The sequence below is a fragment of the Moschus berezovskii genome, chromosome 20 (genome assembly GCF_049115385.1).
Source record: "Moschus berezovskii isolate FMDL1 chromosome 20, NW_MosBer_1.0, whole genome shotgun sequence".
Taxonomy (NCBI): Eukaryota; Metazoa; Chordata; class Mammalia; order Artiodactyla; family Moschidae; genus Moschus; species Moschus berezovskii.
In genome coordinates, this window is record NC_142479.1 from 54347880 (window position 1) to 54367393 (window position 19514).

A 19514-nucleotide genomic window follows, 5' to 3' on the forward strand; every position below is an offset into this window, starting at 1 on the left:
TCTGTTTTTTCTGTTCCCGTGGTGTGCTTCAGTCTATGGGGTTGCAGAGTCGGCCACGGACATGAATTAGTGACTGAACAACAACACAGTATGAATTAGGACCATTTCTGCTTCTGCCCTCCCCACCCCCACCCCCTGACGCCTCAACACAAACCAGTATCTCTTCTACTTCTGCATCCCATCCCCAGGGACACTACTCAGAAACTGTATGGAATCAAAGCTCACTCCAGAGACAGCTATGGGCATTGTTCCTATGCTACCAGCCAATACCAATCACACTTTGGAGCCTGAGCTGGAGAATCGACCTGGCAACCTTTCTGGGACAACCTGCCACAAAACTGCCCACATCTAGTTCCAACTGGTCACCAGGGTGCCTCTTTCTAACAGCATCCATAACACCCACCCCTGCAGTGATCATCAAAGTAGTGAAAACTCAGAAGGAGGAGCAAGCTTAAGAGAGCAGAGGGGATGGGACAGAGTGGGATTCCTAGCTGGTTCTTGATTGGTGACAAGTGTTTCCTCCAGACCCTGCCGTACCTTGCCTGCAAGAAGGACAGGATCAGTTACTGCAGGATTGGTGGGGAGTCCCATGGACCACCTTTCCAGGGCTGGAGGTGGACCTGAGTCAGGGCTCTGTCCCTCCCATACACTGTCTGCATCTGTGGCTATGACCAGGTTGTGGGGAGGGTGGGTATAACGGGCCCATAGTGACTCATTAACGTTTCTGCCTCATCCCAGGGGCTCCTGGTGGCGTGAATGTGGTGCCAAGTGGATTGGTTGGCACCTTTGCCCTCCTAGAGACAGTAACAGGGCCCTGGGGTACTGTGTAGGAGTGACTATCATGTAGGCTCCTCCAAAGCCCTGGGGCTATCACACCAGCCCCCAGAAACAGCCAGAGCCAGCAACTACAAAAATAAAAGAGTTTATTTCCTATCCAAAAGTGAGCCCAGGGTGGTGGGTGGTAAAGGAGAGCTGGAAACCAGGATGCATATTCAAAAAGGCCCTGAGTGAGACCATGTTGGAAGGGGTAGAACAGGCATGGCTGAGGTCTAGGGATGAGGGAGGGGAAGCAGTGCTTCTGGGGCTGTTTCAGATTGCTGGCAGCAGAAGAGCCCACTTTCAGTGTCGGCCTGCAGAGAGACAGAAACAGAGATGTGGACAGGCCCCAGGCCCAGGGGTAGAAATAGACATTATTTGACCTGAAAAACACCCAGTGGGGCAAAGGAACCTGGAAGCACACTATAAGGCAGGGATTACAAACTCAGATACCAACAGAGATCAGATAAAGAATTCAAAGGAGGGAAGCTAGCTAGGTGTCAGGAAATGATCAAGAAATCTGGGGATTGCAAAGACGTGGAGGATGCAGGCCTCATCCAAAGAGGACAGCTCCCCCACCCCCAACTAATTATTGCCAGGTGCAATGTTGGTCCAGAATTGCCAGATCTCTGTAATTTGTTTAGAGAAGCAGGAATATCTGGATTTTTTTTTTTTTTTTTTTTGGCTGTTCTGGGTCTTGGTTGCAGCATGTGGGGTCCAGTTCCCTGGCCAGGGATTGAACGAACCAGTGCCCCCTGCATTGGGAGTACGGAGTCTTAACCACTGGACCGCCAGGGAAGTTCCCAGAATATCTGGATTTTTATGTGAACTTTCCTGATTTTTAATATGGCAACTCATTTGTATTTTGGAAAAAAAAAAAATGCTGTGAGAGTCAAAGAATACATATGTAGGGTCATTGGTTCATTTCCTATGTGGGCTGTGGGGTAAAGTGAGGCCCTCCACCTTGGGCTGATGGTGGGAGGCCTAAGAAGTCTTGGGTTACTCAAATGCCAGTCAGGGGACTTCCCAGTGGTTAGGGCTCCCATCTCCAGCAGAGACCTGGGGGCTGGGATGAAAGACCTCACAGTATCACTAGCTATCTCCACTCTGGAATCTCTTGCTCTAGACACCAAGATCCTGCCTGCTCTTTCCTCAGTCTTCATTTCCTAGGCTGGATCTGGGGCCCTTCCCCTATCCCACCCCCATCTCTACCTGCCTCCAGGTCCTGGGGAGAAAGCCAGACATCTCATCTGCCCAGCTTAATGGGCACTGCAGTCCATCTCATGCCTGTTGGGTTCCACGGCCTCAGGTGGCTCCCCTCACAGAGGAGAATAGAGGAAGGTTTGGGAAAAGGGAAGAGTCACAAGTGACCAGACTTGGTTAAAAAAGGTCAGAGAATCCAGAGCCAACCAGACCCGCTGGTGGTTGCTGACCCAAGGCAGGAGGCCAAGGGGCCCAGCCCCTCCCTGGATGGCAGGCAGCAGCACCCACCCCAGACAGGCCTGGGCCCATGGCCAGTGTCAGTGGATCGTGTCTGACCTGGACCGGAAGCTGTGCCTCATGAGGCTCGAGTTCGGAGGCGGGGCCTCTGGCACTGGGGAGTGTCCCAGAGGGTCAGGCTCGGAGAGGTAGGGGGACCGTACAGAGGGTCTCAGGTCGGGGGGGGCAGCTCCCATCTCTGCTGTCCCCACACTGGCCGGGCAGTGGACCTCAGCCCGAGTAATATCGTGGAGGCCAGGTGGTGGTCCGGACATATAAGGAGAACTGTACGGAGGCCTCTCAGGTGGGCAAGGAGGGTGTGGGAGCCAAGCCGAGACTGTTGGGTGGCCCGGGGGACCCAGTCTGGCCTGCAGCAGGCCCATCATGTGTCGAAGTTCCTGGCTAAGCTGAGACACTTCTCGGTTGAGACGGGAAATCTGTTGAAAACACATCAAATTGTCTCCCAGCTGCCACCACAGTCATCACCCCTCCTAGGTGCGCTCCCCTCTCTGGTTTACAAAGTTGTTTCATATCCACTCTCTGCTCATGGCCACCCTCCGAAGAAGACAGGACAGGGGTTATTTTTGTCTAGATGTAAATACCCCAGCCTCTTTCTAAAAAAGGATTTGGGACGACAGCTATTGCTATTCCCACCCCCTCACCCCTGCCACGCACACGCTTTTATAAGAATGTGCCCAAAGAGGCTGCACAGCTGTGAAGTGACAGACGCAGGCTTACTTTCAGGTGATACATCACAGGAGCGCAAGTGTCTATTCAGCATTTTTCAAATTTCAGGAACTACAGAATCAACTGAAAAACCTGTCAAAATGCCAATTTCTGGGATCCACCCCAGACATTCCAAATTGGGTGAGACCCAGAAGTCCGCATTTTAGCAGGTTCTCTGGATAATGATGGTCGCTGAAGCTGGGGGACCACTGGTCTAGAACTTCCAGCTGAAGCAGGACTGACCTTGAATCCTGCAGAACCAGGGCTGGCTCCGCCCCCTGCCCCAGGCCCCGCCCCACCCAGATGCACCCCTGGAGATGCCTGATGTTTATCAGAACCCGGGGAAGGCCCATTCCCTAGGGCTGGGCCTGGCTGTGGATGTGGCTTTGAGATCCCTGAGGGGGAGGTGGAGATACAGCCTCAGCAAACAGGATCTGGGCTCTTTCCCAACAGGATTCAGATGAGAGGGTCCAGGCCCTCCAGGTTATACCCCACAGTCCTCTGCCCAGACAGGTGGTGGAGGGGAGGGGAAGGAGAGGGGGAAGGAAGGACTGGAGCATGTGACTAGGTGGGGGTAGGGGGAACTGTCCCTGCAGGAGCAAATCCCTGTCGGTGGAGAGGCCCTCTTTTTCCTGCCAGACCTCCTGAGTCAGCTGGAAGGCAGGGATGCAGCCCTCCCTGAGTACTTATAACCCGCTAGGGATCAACAGGGCACGTATGCACCCTCATCTCGTGCATCCAAAATGGGAAGAACTATCTCCCCATTTTCAGATGAGGAGATTGAAGTTCAGAGTGGTTGTGGGGCTTGCCCAAGGTCACACAGCTAACATGAATATCTGAAATCAGGACTTTGGCTCCAAACCCTTTGCAATGCTGTTCTATAAGGCACATCTCTGATCCCAAGGTTAGAGGAGAGGAACGGGCCCCAACCAACCTCCTGGTTCAGTCTGCAGACCTTTTCCTTCACCTCCTCAGCTTCAGGGGTGGCTTCCTGGCTGGGCACAGGCCCTGCAGACAGAGTGGGAAGAAGGGATGTTGGGTGAGTGCAGGGAGCTTGAGTCTGCAGCCTGGGCTGGGCCCTTCCTGTCACTGGGCATGCCAAGAGCAAGGGAAGAGGACGCTCTGGGGTCAGGATGATGGGAAACTCAAGCTCCTCAGACTGGTTTTGAGGCCATATCACTTCCCCAACAGCTCCCCTGCCCCACCCACCTCCCACCCACCCCCAGCTCTAGGCACAAATTTTCACCTTGGAATCTGAACACAACCACTCTTCTGGTCATGCCTATGTGCCTTTCACCAACTGCCTTGTACCGCAACTCAAACTCCTACCCACCCTTTAAGGCCCACCTCAAGTGTCCCCTCCTCTAAGAAGGAGGGTTAGAGGCTCCCTCCTCTCCCGCCGAGGAGCCCCGCTCTTGTCTCAGTCGTGGCTCTTAGCACTTTGATCTGGAACTACTCGTCTGAGAACACAGGTATTGCCTCCACTAGATGAGGCACTTGCTAAGTGTGGGCCAGGTCTGGTTTATCTGTATGTTCCTAGCAGAGCACCTGGCAGCTGGTAGGCCCTTACTATATGTGGGATGGGTGGCTAGATGGATGAATGGATGGATGAGTTGAAGTCCACTGTTGGCCCTTACCTGTAGGAGGGGCCTGCGAGCGAGATCTAGGGTGCTCAGGCCTCCTGCTGAACCGGAACGTAGGGGCCTCTGCCGTGCTGCCAGAGTCCTCAATGCCATCCACTATCCTGGGATAGAGGCAGTGGTCATCAGTCCCGCGGGCAGAGAGTAAGGGCCAGAGCAGGGCAGAGCAGGCAGAGGGTGAAAGGGGCTGCAGCACCAGGGAGCTGGGGAGGAGCAGCCATCACAGAGGGGTGGGGTTGCAAGCTGTGGTGGATCAGGAAGGGCGGGGTGGAGCCGTAGCCCACAGAAGGTTCTGGAAGCCAGCAGGGGTATAGGGAAGGCAGGGGAGGCTGGCCTCTCACCGGGGACTGAGGTCCGGAGGTCCAAAGGCTCCCAGTGGGGGAATGAGAAGCTGGGGGGGCTTCCAGGCGGCAGAGCCCCTGGGGGGGCCATGAGGGGATGGGCTGCGGCCCTGGCCAGCCAGGGCAGGAGAAGGGGCTGGGGACAGGGAAGGAGAGGAGACAAGAGCTGAGAAAGGGGGCAGCTCCTCCCCCAAGAGGCTGACCAGGGAGCCCCGGGGCCGCGCTGGACTGAGGTTGGGCAGCAGGATGGGCCGCCGGGGCCTGGGACCACCGCCAGGCTCGGCCCCAGCCTCGGCCTCTGTGACGGATGGATGGGTCTTGTCTGAGGAGGAGCCCAGGCTATCCGAGCGGGGCTGTGGGCAGAGGACACAGCCGATGTCACAGGGCAATCGACAACGGGCCCCTACAGTGAGTAACAGCCTCCACTGGCATTGCTGCTCCCCATCGCCTCTCCCTTCACCCTGCAGCAGGGCAGTCAAGGAAAGGTGCCCCCACACCCTCACGCCCCCGCCTCTCCGCATGCAACTTCAACCCTACCCAGGAAGGATGTGTTACCTGGGAGAGGCGAGGGGATCGGGAAAAGCGGCAGAGGCCCTGCGGGGAAACAGGGGGGATTCTGGCTGACTCACACCTCCCCACTCCCCCAGTGCAGCACCTCCTAGTCCGGCCCATCAGAGTAGTGGGGTTGGAGAATGTGAGGCCTTTTTGTGGAATTGAGTCAGAGATACCCCCAACTCCGACTCAGACAACTCCTGAGTGGCAACAGAAGTCTGAAAAGCATAGAAGACCAAGGTCTAGGGTGTAAACTACAGATTTGGCCCAGAGCCTAAACCAAAAATGGGCCCAGGGAAACATTTGCTGAGTAGAGCAGAGGAAGCCCCAGGGGAAGAGACCCAGTCCAAAGGGGGAGGGAACTGATGGAAGAGGAGCACACGGAGGTGATTGTTTTTAAAGTGGGGGTCCTTTGAGGAATCTGGAGTGAGCAGAAGGAGGATCAACAGGAGTTGAGTCAGTTGAGTTGGAAATAGAGTTGGTGAGAGATGGTTCATGGGGTTGGATGATGGTCCATGGAGTAGGGTCAGTGGGTTAAAGTATGGCGGGGCAATGGAAGGGGTGCCCAGGGTTGAGAGATGATGTTTTCAGGGTGGAAAGAATTCATGAGGCTCTCTCTGGGGCTGGGGGAGGTCTACTTTGAAGGAGGTGACCTCGGAGGAGGTGGAGGCCATAAGGGTCTACATACATTGGTATCAGAGCCGTGGCGCAGGTTGAAGGTGAGGTCCCGGGGCAGGCCAGCCCGGAAGGCAGCTCCATACTCAGGATAGAGCCTCAGGACCTCGGCCAGCCCTTGGCTGCTCAGTTGCTGCAGGCCACAGTAGGTGAGTGCCTTCACGTCAGCACTGGTCTTCAGCACGCAGCTTGGAGCTGTGCCTGACCCAGGCTCGGGGATATCTGCTCCAATCAGGTCTCCTTTTCCTGTGGATGAGGGATAGGGGCAGTCAGCTAGGGCAGAGGGACCCAGAGGATATTAGTGGATGTGAGGGATGGTCAGTGTGTTTGAAGGATGGTTGAAGGTGGGTGAGTCAATAGAATTGGAGGAAATAATCAATGGAGTTGGCAAGTCAGTGGAGAATGGCTGGTGAAGTTGGGAGACAGTCAGTTGGGTATGTCAGTAAGGCTGGAGGAATGATCCATGGAATTGGATAATCAATACAGAATGGCCAGAGGGTCAGTTAAAGGGTAGTGGGTCAGTGGAGTTGAGAGTTGATGGAGAAGGGTCAGGGGAGTTGGGAGACAGTATGGTAGGAGAGTTGATTTGGGGGAACAGTCAGTGGGGAAGGGTTGATGGGTTCAGGGATGGCCAATGCGATGAGGTAAGGGTCTGAGGGGAATGGTCAAAAAGGAATGGTGGTAGGTGCTGGGACTGAGAGAAAGTACTCCTTTCCCAGAACACCAGTTATCCAGTCCCTAGATTCCTGGCCCCTCCCAAGGCCTCCGGGGGAAGGTTCCGGGGTACAGAGAAGGTGGAGGTGGGATCCTCACCCAGGATGGCCAGCACCATGTTGTCACGGAGCACCTCCAGCGAGCCGGAGCAGACGAAGTAGTGTGCCTGCAGGGCATCCCCGCGGCGCAGCAGGTATTCGCCAGGAGCGCAGAATGAGGTCTTGATGTGCAGGGAGAGGGCCCGCAGACAGCCCCTGCTCGCTGCTCCAAACAGCGGCAGCTGCAGGATCTCCCGATTCAGGTGCATAGCAATATCAGCTCTCAGCTCGTCTGGGAAGTCACGCAGTAACTGCATAAGGGGCAAAGGTCATTCTGGCCATTTCCCCCGGCAGCAGCTACTTGAGCTCTACAGATGTGTTGAGCTGTCTTCAAGGACAGAGCTCAAATTACCCATTTCTGACCTTCAGGGAGACTTCTGAGTGTCTCATCTCAGTTTGACGTCCCAACCCAAGTCATGGGGCACAGACTAGATCTTCTGTCTGTCCACTGCCCATGGCTACACACACTGGTCACACACACACAGATCCTAGTTACTCAACCCCATGTATGCACGGACCGTCCCTGGTGGGTCAGCCTTCAAGCCGGGAGACTAGAAGTCAGCTCTGCACAAATCCCTGTGGGCTCTGGACAAACCCTTTCCTCTCTCTAGGCCTCAGTGTCCCCATCTGTGACATGCAGGGTTACACTAGACCTTGGATGTTAGCAGTGACCTCTTGGGGGCCGAACTTAACGTTCATGGTTCTACCCTCATCTCCTGGAGCCCCTTGGCCACTCAGGCTTGCTGACCTCTCCCTTTTGTTCCACTTGCTTCCTTCAGGCTCCGCTTCCTCAGCCAACCTACTTCCTCAGCTCTCCTCTTATTTTGTACAGTCTCCCTGAATCATAGCGACCAGCTCCACGACTTTCCCCCCTCCCTGTGAGTCTGGAGACCCACCTCCGGGTCCAGACCTGTGTGTTCAACTACCCATGGGGCAGCCTCCACCTGGATCCCCCACAGGCATGACACCCTCATCATGGCCCAACCCTGACCTCTCAGTTTCACCCGGAAATCCAATCTTCCTTGGGTAAATGCCTCCATCCCACCCTTTGACTGAAGCCAGAAACCTGGGAATCCCTTTGAGCTTCTTTCCTGCAACCAGCTGATCTCCAAGTCCCAAGGCTCCTGCTCTCAGAAATACCTCTTGGGGGGCTTTCCTGGTGGTCTAGTGGATAGGACTCCACACTCTCAATGCAGGGGGCCAGGGTTCAAATCCCTGGTGAGTAAGATCCCACATGCCACAACTAAGCCCGCAAGCACTCCTACACCACCATGACTTCAGAGCCCATGCACTTCAAGTAGAGAAGCCTATGGACCACAACAGAAACCCAGTGCCGCCAAAATAAATAATTTAAAAAAAGACTTTCTGGATCGGCGGGTCACTCCTGAGCCTAAACATGTGGTAGGACAAAATTTAAATCCAAGGCCATCCCCGAGTTGGGCCTGCCCCCTTCCCAAGGCCCTCTCATCACCGCGCTGCCGCTCCTCCCTCCGCAGCGCTCACACACCCTTTCCTGAAAGCTCGCTGTTTCAGTTTCCTGAACTTGCCCTGCTCTTTGGCGTCAGTAGTTCCAGACCTGTGTTCCTACTGCTCTTTCTGCCTGGAATGGCCTTCTGATAGCAGGCCAGTTGTCCTTCACGATGTTGACTCTTCTGTGCCACCTCCCCTGACACTTGGAGTTTCAGACACAATGATGGCGCTGCTGCACCCACTCTCTCCAGCAGAGTCCCATTCACTGCGTAACTCTTTGTTTACCAGGCTGTCTCCCTCACCAGGCTGCTGTCTCCCCGAGGGCAAGGGCTGGGGGTAATCGTCTCCCCGGGACTCCTGTGTCCAGCACAGAGGCTGGCGGCAAGTAGATGCTAGACCATGGCATTAGTCACGTGTATAGGAAAAGCGATGTGGATTCCGGTAGGTGTGTGTCCTTGTGAACATCATTTCTTTTCCCTGCAATCCGTTTGCTTCCATCCCAAACCCTGAGAGGCCTCGACCCCATTCCCCGCTCCTGCACCTCTGCGCTGCAGGTACAGGGCGCCCCCCACGCCCCCCATCCCCCCAGCCACGCACTACCTCATTGGCGTCAATGCCGCTGTTGACCGCCCACGTGGTCTGGAAGTACTCGAGCATGCGCTGCTTGAGCGGCCGCGGTAGGCGGTGCACGCGGATGAAGTCCTTGAGGTCCTTCATGCGGCTGTGGTAGAGCGAGCGGCGCGAGTACATGCGCTGGATGATGGCCGTCACATTCCCGAACACCACGGCGTGCATCAGCGCTGTGGCGCGCAGTGGGCAGTCAGGGGCGGCCACCCCTCCGGCCTCCGGCCCCCCCGACGCCCTCCACGGCGAACCCCCTGCTCTGTACCAGTCTCTGGGCTCCTGGGGAGGGGCAGGAGAGCCAGAGGGCTCCTGAGTGCCTACCTGATGCCAGGTTCTGGGTTGGGACACGGAATAGCAGGTGGTCCTGAGACCGGTCACACCTGATGCTTCTCTCATGCCCCACCCCATTAGGCCATGAACTTGGGCTTCCCATCCCTTTCGCAAGCAACCCTCCGGTTTGTGGCTGTGCCCCGCAAGGCCAGCATATAGTAGGTGCTGAGCAAACATCTATGAACGAATGTCCTCCCGGTGTCTGGTCGTGGGTGGACACCTTGCCTTCTCTGGGCCTCAGTTTCCCCGTCTGCTCGCTGGGCTTGGTAGGCCCCGCCTCACCGCCTATGAGCATGGTGCAGATGGAGAAAATCTTCTCGGCGTCAGTGTTGGCGCACACGTTGCCGAAACCCACGCTCGTGAGGCTGCTCAGCGTGAAGTAGAGCGCGGCGATGTAGGCGCTGCGCCGTGACGGGCCGCCCGCTGAGCCGTTGACATAGGGCACCTCCAGCCGCTTGCCCAGCTCGTGCAACCAGCCTAGCGGGTGGAGGGATGCAAGGAGCCCAGGCTGCGCGAGCAGTGGAGAATGGGGTTTCCCTGAGCTGTCTGCACTTGACCTTGGGTGAGGGGGGTATTTACAGAGGTGAGGGGAGGTTTGCACAGGAAATGTGAGGAGCAGACGGCGTCTGGGCCTCCCCGCCCTGAAGTGGTTACAGTTGCAGTTCAAGGCTACCTGCTCCCTACATTGCTGACTGTTTAGGGGCCCCTTCCACTCTCGAAGAGTTTATTAAGTGCTTCCTGTGCACAAGGAGCTGGGACTTGATGGCCTATTTGATTGCATGTTTATTGGAGGGATGGAGGAATATGGGGTGGGGTGGGGTCCTGATTGGGGTGGGGGTGTCAGCTTGGGGGCCTGCCTGGACAGGGCAGGTGAATGGGTAGTTGGTGAAAGCCTGGGAGTCAGTGGCTCACCAATGTCCCAGAGCAGTGGGTCGTTGGCCTCCATTTCCCGGCGCCCGATGACATACCAGACGCAGGCCATCCAGTGGGCAAGGAGCGCGAAGACCGACATGAGCAGCGTGAGCACCACGGCGCTGCACTGCGAGTACCGCTCCAGCTTCTGCAGCAGCCGCAGCAGCCGCAGCAGCCTCACCGTCTTCAGCAGGTGCACCAGCGATGTCTGCGGGGTGGGTGCGGCAGGGGAGGCTGTCAGCAGGCCCCACAACGTTCCGCCCTCCCCCAGGTGCCCTGGAGCTAGGGGAGGCTGCCTGAGGAAAAGGATCCCTGCCGGGCTGAGAAGGTGACCAGGAAATGCAAGGGGGACAGGATGATACTAAAACTAATCATGGGGACTTCCCTAGCGGTCCAGTGGTTAGGACTCTGCACTTCTACTGCAGGGGGCGAGAGGTCAATTCCTGGTCAGGGAACTAAGATTCCACAAGCCATGCAGTGCGGCGACCAATACAACAACAACAACACAATCCTAATAATGGCTAACAGCAAGTACTGTGTGTGTCAGGCACTGGGCTAAATAACTGTAATCCTCATAAAAACAAACCAACTTACGCCTTCAGTCCAATTTTCATCACCATTCTCAGTGTGCAGATGATTATACTAAGGTTCAGAGAGGCTGGTGACTTGCTCAAGGTCACAGACCATGGAAATCATGGAGCTGGGATTCAAATCTGAGTTGACACCAGAGTCCATTTTGTGCTATCCTGACTCTTAGCACCTTGGCTGGTAAAAGGGCAAGTCAGAGGCAGGACAACAGACATAATGATCTCTGGTCCTTGCTGAAAGCCCCCATTGTCTTAGGTACAATCAGCTGTGGACAGGGGAAGGTTTAGGGACCTCATCCTCTATGGATCAGCTGCAGCTGGGATGCTGAGAGAAGGAGAACAGGGTACTTAGACTGTGAGGCCCCAGCCCTTGCAGGGTTTGGTGGGAGTTGCTGAAGTTAGTCAGGGTCCTGTAAAGGTTAGCTGGTATTAACTATGACTGTTTTGGGTGTGTTTTGATAAGCCCTTCCAGTTTTGGACATGTTGCGCAGGTGGGAGCTTTTGTTCTCACTGCTCTGGGTGGGACAGCCTGGAGGCTAGAGCTGGGGGCTCTGGGGTAGCACATGCGGAACTTTGTATGAAAGCCCCTCACTGTCTCTTCAGGGGCTTCCAGGAGCATCCCCTGTAGACCTGGCCCTACACAGCTCCGGAGTCACACACCATTTTCTCTAATTTTAGACAGAGGAGTTGGAAAGGAGGTGACTCTGATGGACCCTCTCCAGAGTTTAGGAGCTTCCCAGGGAGCTCAGTGGTAAAGAATCTGCCCACCAATGCAAGGGACTCGGGCTCGATCCCTGGGTCAGGAAGATCCCCTGGAGAAGGAAATGGGAAACCATTCCAGTATTCTTGCCTGGAGAATTCCATGGACAGAGGAACCTGGCAGGCTACAGTACATGGGGTCTCAAAGAGGCAGACACAACTTAGCTACTGAACACGCACTCCAGGGCTTAATGCCTGCCCCTAGCTCTCAGAGCTCCAACCTTGAGTTCTTAAAGGCTTCTGCTTGTCACCTACCCCTGGGCCCTACTCCCTTGGGGCCCTCCTCTCCTCGTTGGACCAGGATGTCCTGGTTCCTTCAAGTCCATGGCTCTGCCAGTGCCTACTTAGCCTCCATCTTTGCTCTGCTTCCCTCTAGCCCCAGCATGACTCCTCGTCTTCCCTCATGCCAGGCCATCCACTCAGGTACGCTGGTTTCCTGGGAAGCAGGGTGGCATGCTGGAAAGAATTCTAGACCGGGAGTCTAGGGATCTGGTTCTAGTCTCTTGCCTGCCATTGCTAGCTGTGTGACTTTCAACAAGCCACTCAACCTCTCTGAGCCTCTGCATCTACCTCTGAGAAAGAGAGATATGAGAATCTGCCCTGAAAGGTTACTGTGAGGTTCCTACGTGATGATGTGTGAAAGAACTTAGAAAACTGCAAAGTGCTCCTGAAGCTACCAGAGAAGGGGGGACTGCCTGGTGGGCACAAACCAGGTGGGGGTGCACCCAGGGGAGAACTGGGGAGCTCCACTTGGAAGGGCCAGAGCCTCAGGGCAGACACACCCACATGCACGTGTGTGGGAGCATGCACACACGTGTACACAGCCAGGAGAAGAGGCCCACAGCCCGTTGGCGGCTAGTTAAATCCGGCTGCGTGTAGGTGGTTTCCCGCTATAGCTGAGTGTGGCAGGCAGAGGAGCACACAGGGAGACTGCTCTCCACCTCCCCACTCAAGGGGGTCTGGGGACACAGGGTGGGACTCCCTCTCCCTGGGCCATAGAAAACCTAGTATCTGCCGGCTGGGTGCAGAGCTGACCACTGAGGGAGCCTCCAGGCTGTCCTGAGACTCTCTGCCTCCAAGTCCACCCCGCAGCCTCTACCTCCTCATCTTGGCTTGCTATGTTCCCCCTAAATGTTCCCTCTCCTTGTCTCCTGCCGGCTGGGTCCTATTCTGTCTAGGGTCTAGCTCAGCTCTCACCTCCTCCCTCGGGAACCCTTCCTAGACCATGCCAGCCTCTGCCCAACTGCCATGCTTTGGCTTCCTCACAACAGCCAGATTTCAGATCAGTTTTGTGGGAGCCCATGTTCCAGCCTGGAATTCCAAGGTCGGTTAGTCCTGCGTCCAGCCCCTGCGTAGCACTACCCCTGGCCCCGTCTTGCAGTCCATTCTGTTCCTGCTGTCTCTACCAACTTAGCTGCCGAGTGGCTGAATCCTTATCCCTCTCCTCCACAGTGACCATGCCTTACAAAGTGCTTTGCAGACAGCTAAATGCTCATCCGTTGTTTGTTAAATAAAAATGTGAAAAGTGCCACTCATTTGGCTGCAGACCAATGCCGCCTTGGTAGCCCTAGTTAGCTTTTCATTTGTCTCAGCTTCGCTCAGAGACTGTGAGCTGAACTCCCCAAGAAGGCAGACGCTCTCGGATCCTTCTTGGTTTCTAGTGCTGGGCTCTGCCCATCACAGATGCTTGGCAAATATTTGCTGATGACTGAGTCTGGGACTGAGGTGGGTCCCTTAATGGGAGATGCTGTGTTGAAGTTGCCAGGCTAGGCTGCAAGGCGGGACGGGGATCACTCACCACGGTGATGTTGAAGACGTAAAGCAGGTCAAAAGGTAGAGCAGCAATGAGGTCAACAAAGAACCAGGTGGCCAGATAGTGGAGGCCAATGGAACGAGGAGCAGAGACCACCTGGCCAGACTGGGACACATAGGTGGTGCGGAAGTTCAGGATGATATCTGGGGATGCAAGAAGCTGTTACTAAGGGACCTTGGCCAAGGAACCTTGGGTAAGACTCAGAATAGTGTTGGAGGCAGGAATGGGAATGATGGATTGGGCTTCAGACTGGTTCTTAAAAGTGGAGAGGTCTAAAGGCTGAAGGTTCCAGGGATCAGGGACAGGGCTCATGGACCATGAGGACATAAAGACCCAGAAATGGGTGGGCTCTAAATATCTGGGTCCAGCAAGTCCAGGATGAAACGAGGCTTGGGTAAGGGGGTCCCTCCAGCCCACCCGCCGGGGTACGTGGGGCAGAGGGTCTAACCCAGGATGAAGAGCATCTCCACGGCGATGTCGCTGACAAGGGTGTGTCGGGACGTGATGGGGGTGTCGTCATCACCCGAGAAGCAGACATTGTAGGGGACAGTGACCGCAACGTAGAAGGTGGCGAGGAGGATGAGGCCGTCCCAGACGGCTTTGGGGACGCTGTAGTGGAGGAGGAGGCAGCGGGACCCCCCCACGGAGGCCACCTTGTATTCGGGCACTGATGGCTTTGGCTCAAACACGTTCTAAGGGGAGAGGGGTGGCAGTTGGGGACACTTGGGGGAAAGAGGAGCCAAAGTTGGGGGAAGGGACAGGTAAGGAACGGGGTAAGGGGTGGAGTGGGCACTGCACGCTCAACCGCAAGGAGATGTAGAACGTGCAGGAGGTGGGGTTGGCAGCTGACACCTGACACTTCCTTCCTCTGCCAACTTACTGCTCTTTGGAATCACTCACATTTTGTGTGTGTGTGTGTGTGCGCGTGCGCGCAAGGGGTATTTCTAAAGGTGATTATGACCAGTCAGACAATGCCCTAGCTTGATGGGTCAGTAGCTTCTCCCTCAAGATCCTCTTGGGTTCTAGGGATGCAGTGGAGGATAAGTATATCCCAGGGGGGAGGGGAGGCTGGCATGGCATACCCCATTCCCTGTTGCCATAACAATCTGCTCAGAAGGTTGGAGACCCATGGCTTCATCAGGGTCCTAGGAGTGCTACACAGGGTCAGATGCCAGACCCCAATGGGGGCTTTCTCGCTGGGATCACTAACATGGTTTCATACCCCCCATGAGGTAACCCTAAGACCCAAAGGTGGGTGATGTAATTGCTGCTAGAGCCCCACCTTTGTGGCATCATTAGAGCAGGGTAATGTCAATCACAAGCAAGCAAGGAAGAGGGGGATGAAAGGAGACGTGGAGGAACACGGGATAGAGCAGAGAGCCATACACGAGGAATGGTGGACAAAGGAACAAGCCACTGGAGGGAGATTGGACAGACAGGGAAACAGGGACACAGTAGAAAGGGCGTCTCAGAAACATGCCTGGGAGATGCTGGGGTGGAGACTGGACTCACATTGGTTTTCATGCCTCCCTGGCCCCGGCGGCCAAAGTGACCAGTCAGTCGGTGGAGGACAGTACGGCTCTGCCTCCTGGCAGATCGAAGTCTTGAGCTGGCTCCCCTCCTGCCAAGGGAGTTTTCTGTGGGAAGAAGGGTACGGCAATAAGTGAGGGCACATCCATGAGGCTGAGTAGGGAGAGGGCTTGGGTGCCCTTGGGCAAGGGCTTCTGACCATTCACGCCATCTCCCCAGAGTTGCAGACTTGAGGTTACCATGATTACTATCGCCCCCTCCTGGGGGGCCAAGTCCTGGGCCACCGCTCTGAGTGATGTCCTTGAAGGAGAAGAGGAAAAGTACGACCTCCCCCATCTCATTCTTGATGGGCATCATGTCCAGAAGGCACCAAAAGGCTGAGCCTGCAGGTGTGGAGAGGTAAGAGGAGGAGGGTGAGTAGCCCATGGCATCTCCTTCTGTCTCATCCCCCTTGGTCCCTGGGCATAATCAAAGGGCTTGGCCAAGGATTAGAGCTGGAAAGAAGCCCAGAGATTTTGTCAGCCATCTCCTTCACCTTCCTGATGGGAAAAGAGAGGGTCAGGGATACATTTAGTGTCACACGGTCAGCTTGTGGCAGTGTGGGGACCAGCAGCCAGCTTTCCGCTGTCCCAAGTGGACTCTGGGTAAGATCTGGGGTCTGGGTAGGATGGCAGGGCAGGCCAGATCCCCTCACCATCCTTTCGGTAGAAGCAGATTTCAGCGCGGTGCTCCTGATGGCCCTCCAGAGCCTTGTGCAGCCTCTGCAGGGCTGGCTCACTGGTCTCTGGACCGTAGAGGAAGCGGCAGCTGCAGGTTTTCTGCATGACCTCGGTGCGGCCGTAGCCTGTGAGCTCGCAGAAGCCGTCGGAACAGTAGACGATGGGAAAGCCCCGTGGGCCCTGTGCGTTAGCCAGCAGGAAGTTGCTGTCTGTGGAAAGAAGGGGTTAAGGTCAGGCCAAGGCCAGGAGGGGAGCTCAGTTTCCAGGTGAGCCATACCTCCCCCAAGCTGAGGTCAGAGATCCTAGAGACAGGAGCTTCCCAGGTTTCCATGGGATTCCTGGATCCCCTTTGGGATGTCCTGAAATGAGAGTAAGAAGAGATAGAACAAAAGGACAAGGAGTTAAGGGTGGCCTGGAAATGGGACAGGGTAGTCTAGGGGGTTGGAAAAGGCACTCCAAGAGGTCATGACTTCTGCCTTGAAGCTGATGAGCTGTTACTGTAGGCGGCAGCACAGCATGGTGAGTAAGGGCATGGGCTCCAGCACCTTATCCCTGCCACTTGCTGACTGTGTAACTTTGAAGAAGTTAATGAACTCCCCTGTGCCTCAGCTTCCTTATCTGAAAAGTGAGGGATTATATATCTTCCTCAAAAGGTTTGGTATGAGTTACATGGGTTACCTGGGAAGAATCCTGGCACATAGTAAGTGTTATACTGAGAAAGTGAAATGATGCCACACATTTGCCCAGCTTTCAAAGCACAATCCATAGCTGCTATCCTGGATAAGGCAGAGATTCTGGCGTTATCACACCCATTTTATTGACAGGAAACCAAAAAGCAGAGGTTATCCAAACTCACAGAGTTTATTATCCAGTCTCCTTTGTGGAGGGAGGAAGACAGTGATGAATAGCATCCTCATTCCCTGCCTTCCAGGAAAAGTCCTCTTTTTAGCATCCCTTAGCTAGGTTCAGGGGTCTGTGCCAGTTCTCAAAGTTTGACAGGCTTGAGCAATGAAGGTGTGGCTCCAGCAAACCCAGCAACAGAACCTGAGCTGGCTGCTCTCCAGTTCCATTGGGTGGGAGGCCTCAGGGGGGCTCGGTAGGCCATCTAGGGACAGTCTCAGCTGAAGGAAGGGATCTGAGAAGAAACCAGTCCTGGGGTGCTTGGAGGGGTGAATGTCTGGGGATGGAGCAGCTGATGGGGATATTGAAGGTGCCTGGGAGGTGCTGGGCCCTGGGCAAGCAGCCTCCTTCTTCCATCCCAGGTCCGTTGCCGGGTGATAGGCACTATGGAAACAAGGGAGGTGTGTGTGGGGGCAGGGTGGGGAGGCGGGTAGGGCCCCGGCGGCTAGGTTTCCGCCCTCAGGTACCGTTCCCCCAACCTTCCAGATCTCAGCCTGGGTGTCCGAACCGGGCAAGGGGAGATCGTTCAGTTCCAAAGTAGGAAAAGGGAATGGCGGGAGAAGAGGAGGGGAAGCATGATGGTGGCTGTCCAAGGTGCTGAACTTGGAACTCAAGCTCAGTTGGGAGGGCAGGCAGTTCTCTCCGTTACACAGACCACCCCCCTGCCTTCCTGCCATACCTCCCCCAGACAGGGGACGCGCTACAATTTGGGGGTACGTGACCTTAATCCAAGCTAGGTCTTGCAAAGTCTGACCTTTTCTATGTCTCTCTCTTTTATTTTTTCCTGGGGGAAGGAGATGCTGCAGTCGTTGGGGAGCAGACCCCAAAGCACCTGGCCACTTCGTCCCACCTCCGCGTCTTTGATGCTCCCGTACACGCCCCCAGCAGAGCCCTGCCCGAGAGTGGGCGGCTCTCAAGGACTCCTCCGCTTTGCCGCACAAGGAACCTTTCCTGCCTCCTGTCACACACCCCCAACCTTGGCTGCCGCACTCTTGGTCCTCTCCGCGTTTCCCCTCCCAGGGCGCTGCCAGTCCTGTTCCTTTACTGGGGCTCTGGGAGTTCCTAGACCCTCCTAGCCCATTCTCCTCGCCTTGGATCTCTCTCATCATATTCAGGAGACCCACGCGAGCGCCAAAGGAGACTTGACCTCTAGCTCGAACCCTCAGCTCCAGCCTCCACCCTACTCACGCGTGCCGTCGAAGCGGGTGGCGATGGTGTCCAGGAAGGTGTTCTGAGGGGCCAGCAACCCCTTCATGACCGGCATGGCCTCGGGGCGCAGATTCCAGGCGCAGCGCTGGGGGCGTTCAGCGCGGCCGGGCCGGAGGGGGCGCGCTGCCGGCGGGGCCGGGGCGCCCCATGCGCCCGCCTGCCTCTTCCCCTCCCTCTCGGCGCCGCCGCTGCCTCTCTGTTCCAAACCCAGTAGCTTTCCGCTTGTCTCGGCGCCGCCTCGGTGCCCCCACCTCCCCACGGGCCAGGTTCTTTCCCTAGGGCTCGCCCGGAGCCCGCCACGTGGCCCCGCACGGGGAGGGGCCGCCAGCGACACCCTCACTCCCCTCCGCTGCCCTCCTCCGGGTGGGGAGCAGCCCACGCGTGTCTCTCCTGCAGAGAATTTGGGACACGCCCACCCGAGGCCGAAGCGCCAAGGGATGGGGCGGGGATTGAATGACAGACACGCCCACCCTCCAGGGTGGCCACGCCCCCACGCGTGTTTCCCTGGCGGCTCCTTGTGTCTCCTCCCCTCGGGTTCCCCCGCTAGCGGCCCACGCTGGGACTCGTGTCTGGTTCACAGTGCCGCCTGCTGGAGTTGGGATATCTCGCAGCAACCTCAGCTTCCTGCGCTCCAGTATGAGACCCCAAAGAGTTAAAGAGGTTAGTTTTGCAGGTGGAGGATCGATGAGAGGGCAGGAAACTCAATGCTAGAATACTTAACCGTCACCTGTGCCTTAGTTTGCATAGGGTACCCTGGCGAACTCAGCCTCTAACCTCAGCAGGATGGATGAAAAGAGCTCTGGGGTCCACTGGGTAGAAATTCCAGCTCTGCCGCTTACTAATTGTGTGACTCAGCCTCCAGCAGCATCACTTTCTTTACCTGTCAAATGGAGCTAATAATTTTTACCTCGTATGGTTATGTGAATTTAATAGCATAATGCATATCGTTGGCACACAATGTGTTGGAGAGCAATTGTCTCCCTATTCGCCCCCTCTTCCTATCATTCTGATTTAACCCTCCTCTCTGAAATCATTCAAGTGGAAGAGAGGTTGGAGGTAAATTGGGGGTAAGAAAGATGGTTTCAAGGTGAGCAGTCAGTTTATAAATCCCCAAAGTGCACCGGTGGACTTTGTTCTCCATCTTTCCCAAAATGAAACCAGTGCAGCAAGAAGGACCCAGGTGAGACCAGACACGGGACTTTTCACTATAGAAGCAGAAAATTACTGTGGCAGCTGAGTGTGGTGACTTAGGGTGGCTGCTTCCTGGGAAAAAAACAGCTAAAGCCAGTGACAAAGGGAAGATGGGCTGGGGAGAGGGCAGGCCAGTACTCCTCACCCTCATCCCAAGTCTGAGCTGGGCGTTATCTGGGACGTTATATGCTAAAAAGTGCCACATCTTTCTGCACCTCTACTTTTGGGTTTTAGTTTCTTAGGGCTGCTGTAACAAAGTACAACAAGCTGGGTGACTTAAACAACAGAAGTTTCCGTTCTGGAGGCTGAAAGTCCAAGACCAAAATGACTGCAGGGTTGCCTCCTTTTGAAGGCTGTGGGGGAATATTTGTTGCATGCCTATATTCTAGCTTCTGGTGGCTTATTGGCACTTTTTGGCTTGTAGACGCA

The 19514-nt window shown here is 55.7% G+C and overlaps 1 protein-coding gene across 1 annotated transcript; it reads right to left on the bottom strand.

Annotated features, from left to right (window-relative positions):
• Positions 1 to 2336: 2336 nt before the first annotated feature.
• KCNH4 (potassium voltage-gated channel subfamily H member 4) lies at positions 2337 to 17949 on the bottom strand. Its single transcript, XM_055397456.2, has 16 exons — positions 17874 to 17949; positions 15761 to 15994; positions 15306 to 15449; positions 15049 to 15173; positions 13985 to 14228; positions 13522 to 13679; positions 10378 to 10585; positions 9748 to 9942; positions 9112 to 9311; positions 7043 to 7292; positions 6243 to 6475; positions 5558 to 5596; positions 5003 to 5355; positions 4659 to 4765; positions 3956 to 4029; positions 2337 to 2732 (listed from the first exon to the last, which is right to left on the bottom strand). Exons 1-16 carry the CDS (start codon positions 17947 to 17949, stop codon positions 2337 to 2339), a joined length of 3036 nt encoding a protein of 1011 aa, XP_055253431.2.
• Between the last annotated feature and the right edge of the window lie 1565 nt (positions 17950 to 19514).

What these genes read in the sequence shown, in the direction of transcription:
- KCNH4 (XM_055397456.2), bottom strand. Translation starts at nt 17,949, where the DNA reads ATGCCGGTCATGAAGGGGTTGCTGGCCCCTCAGAACACCTTCCTGGAC. An exon ending in CCCACTGCTCTGGGACATTG is followed by an intron (nt 9,943 to 10,377) that starts GTGAGCCACTGA and finishes TCCACCCGCTAG; the next exon opens with GCTGGTTGCACGAGCTGGGC. An exon ending in GCGGCATTGACGCCAATGAG is followed by an intron (nt 7,293 to 9,111) that starts GTAGTGCGTGGC and finishes CCCCTTATGCAG; the next exon opens with TTACTGCGTGACTTCCCAGA.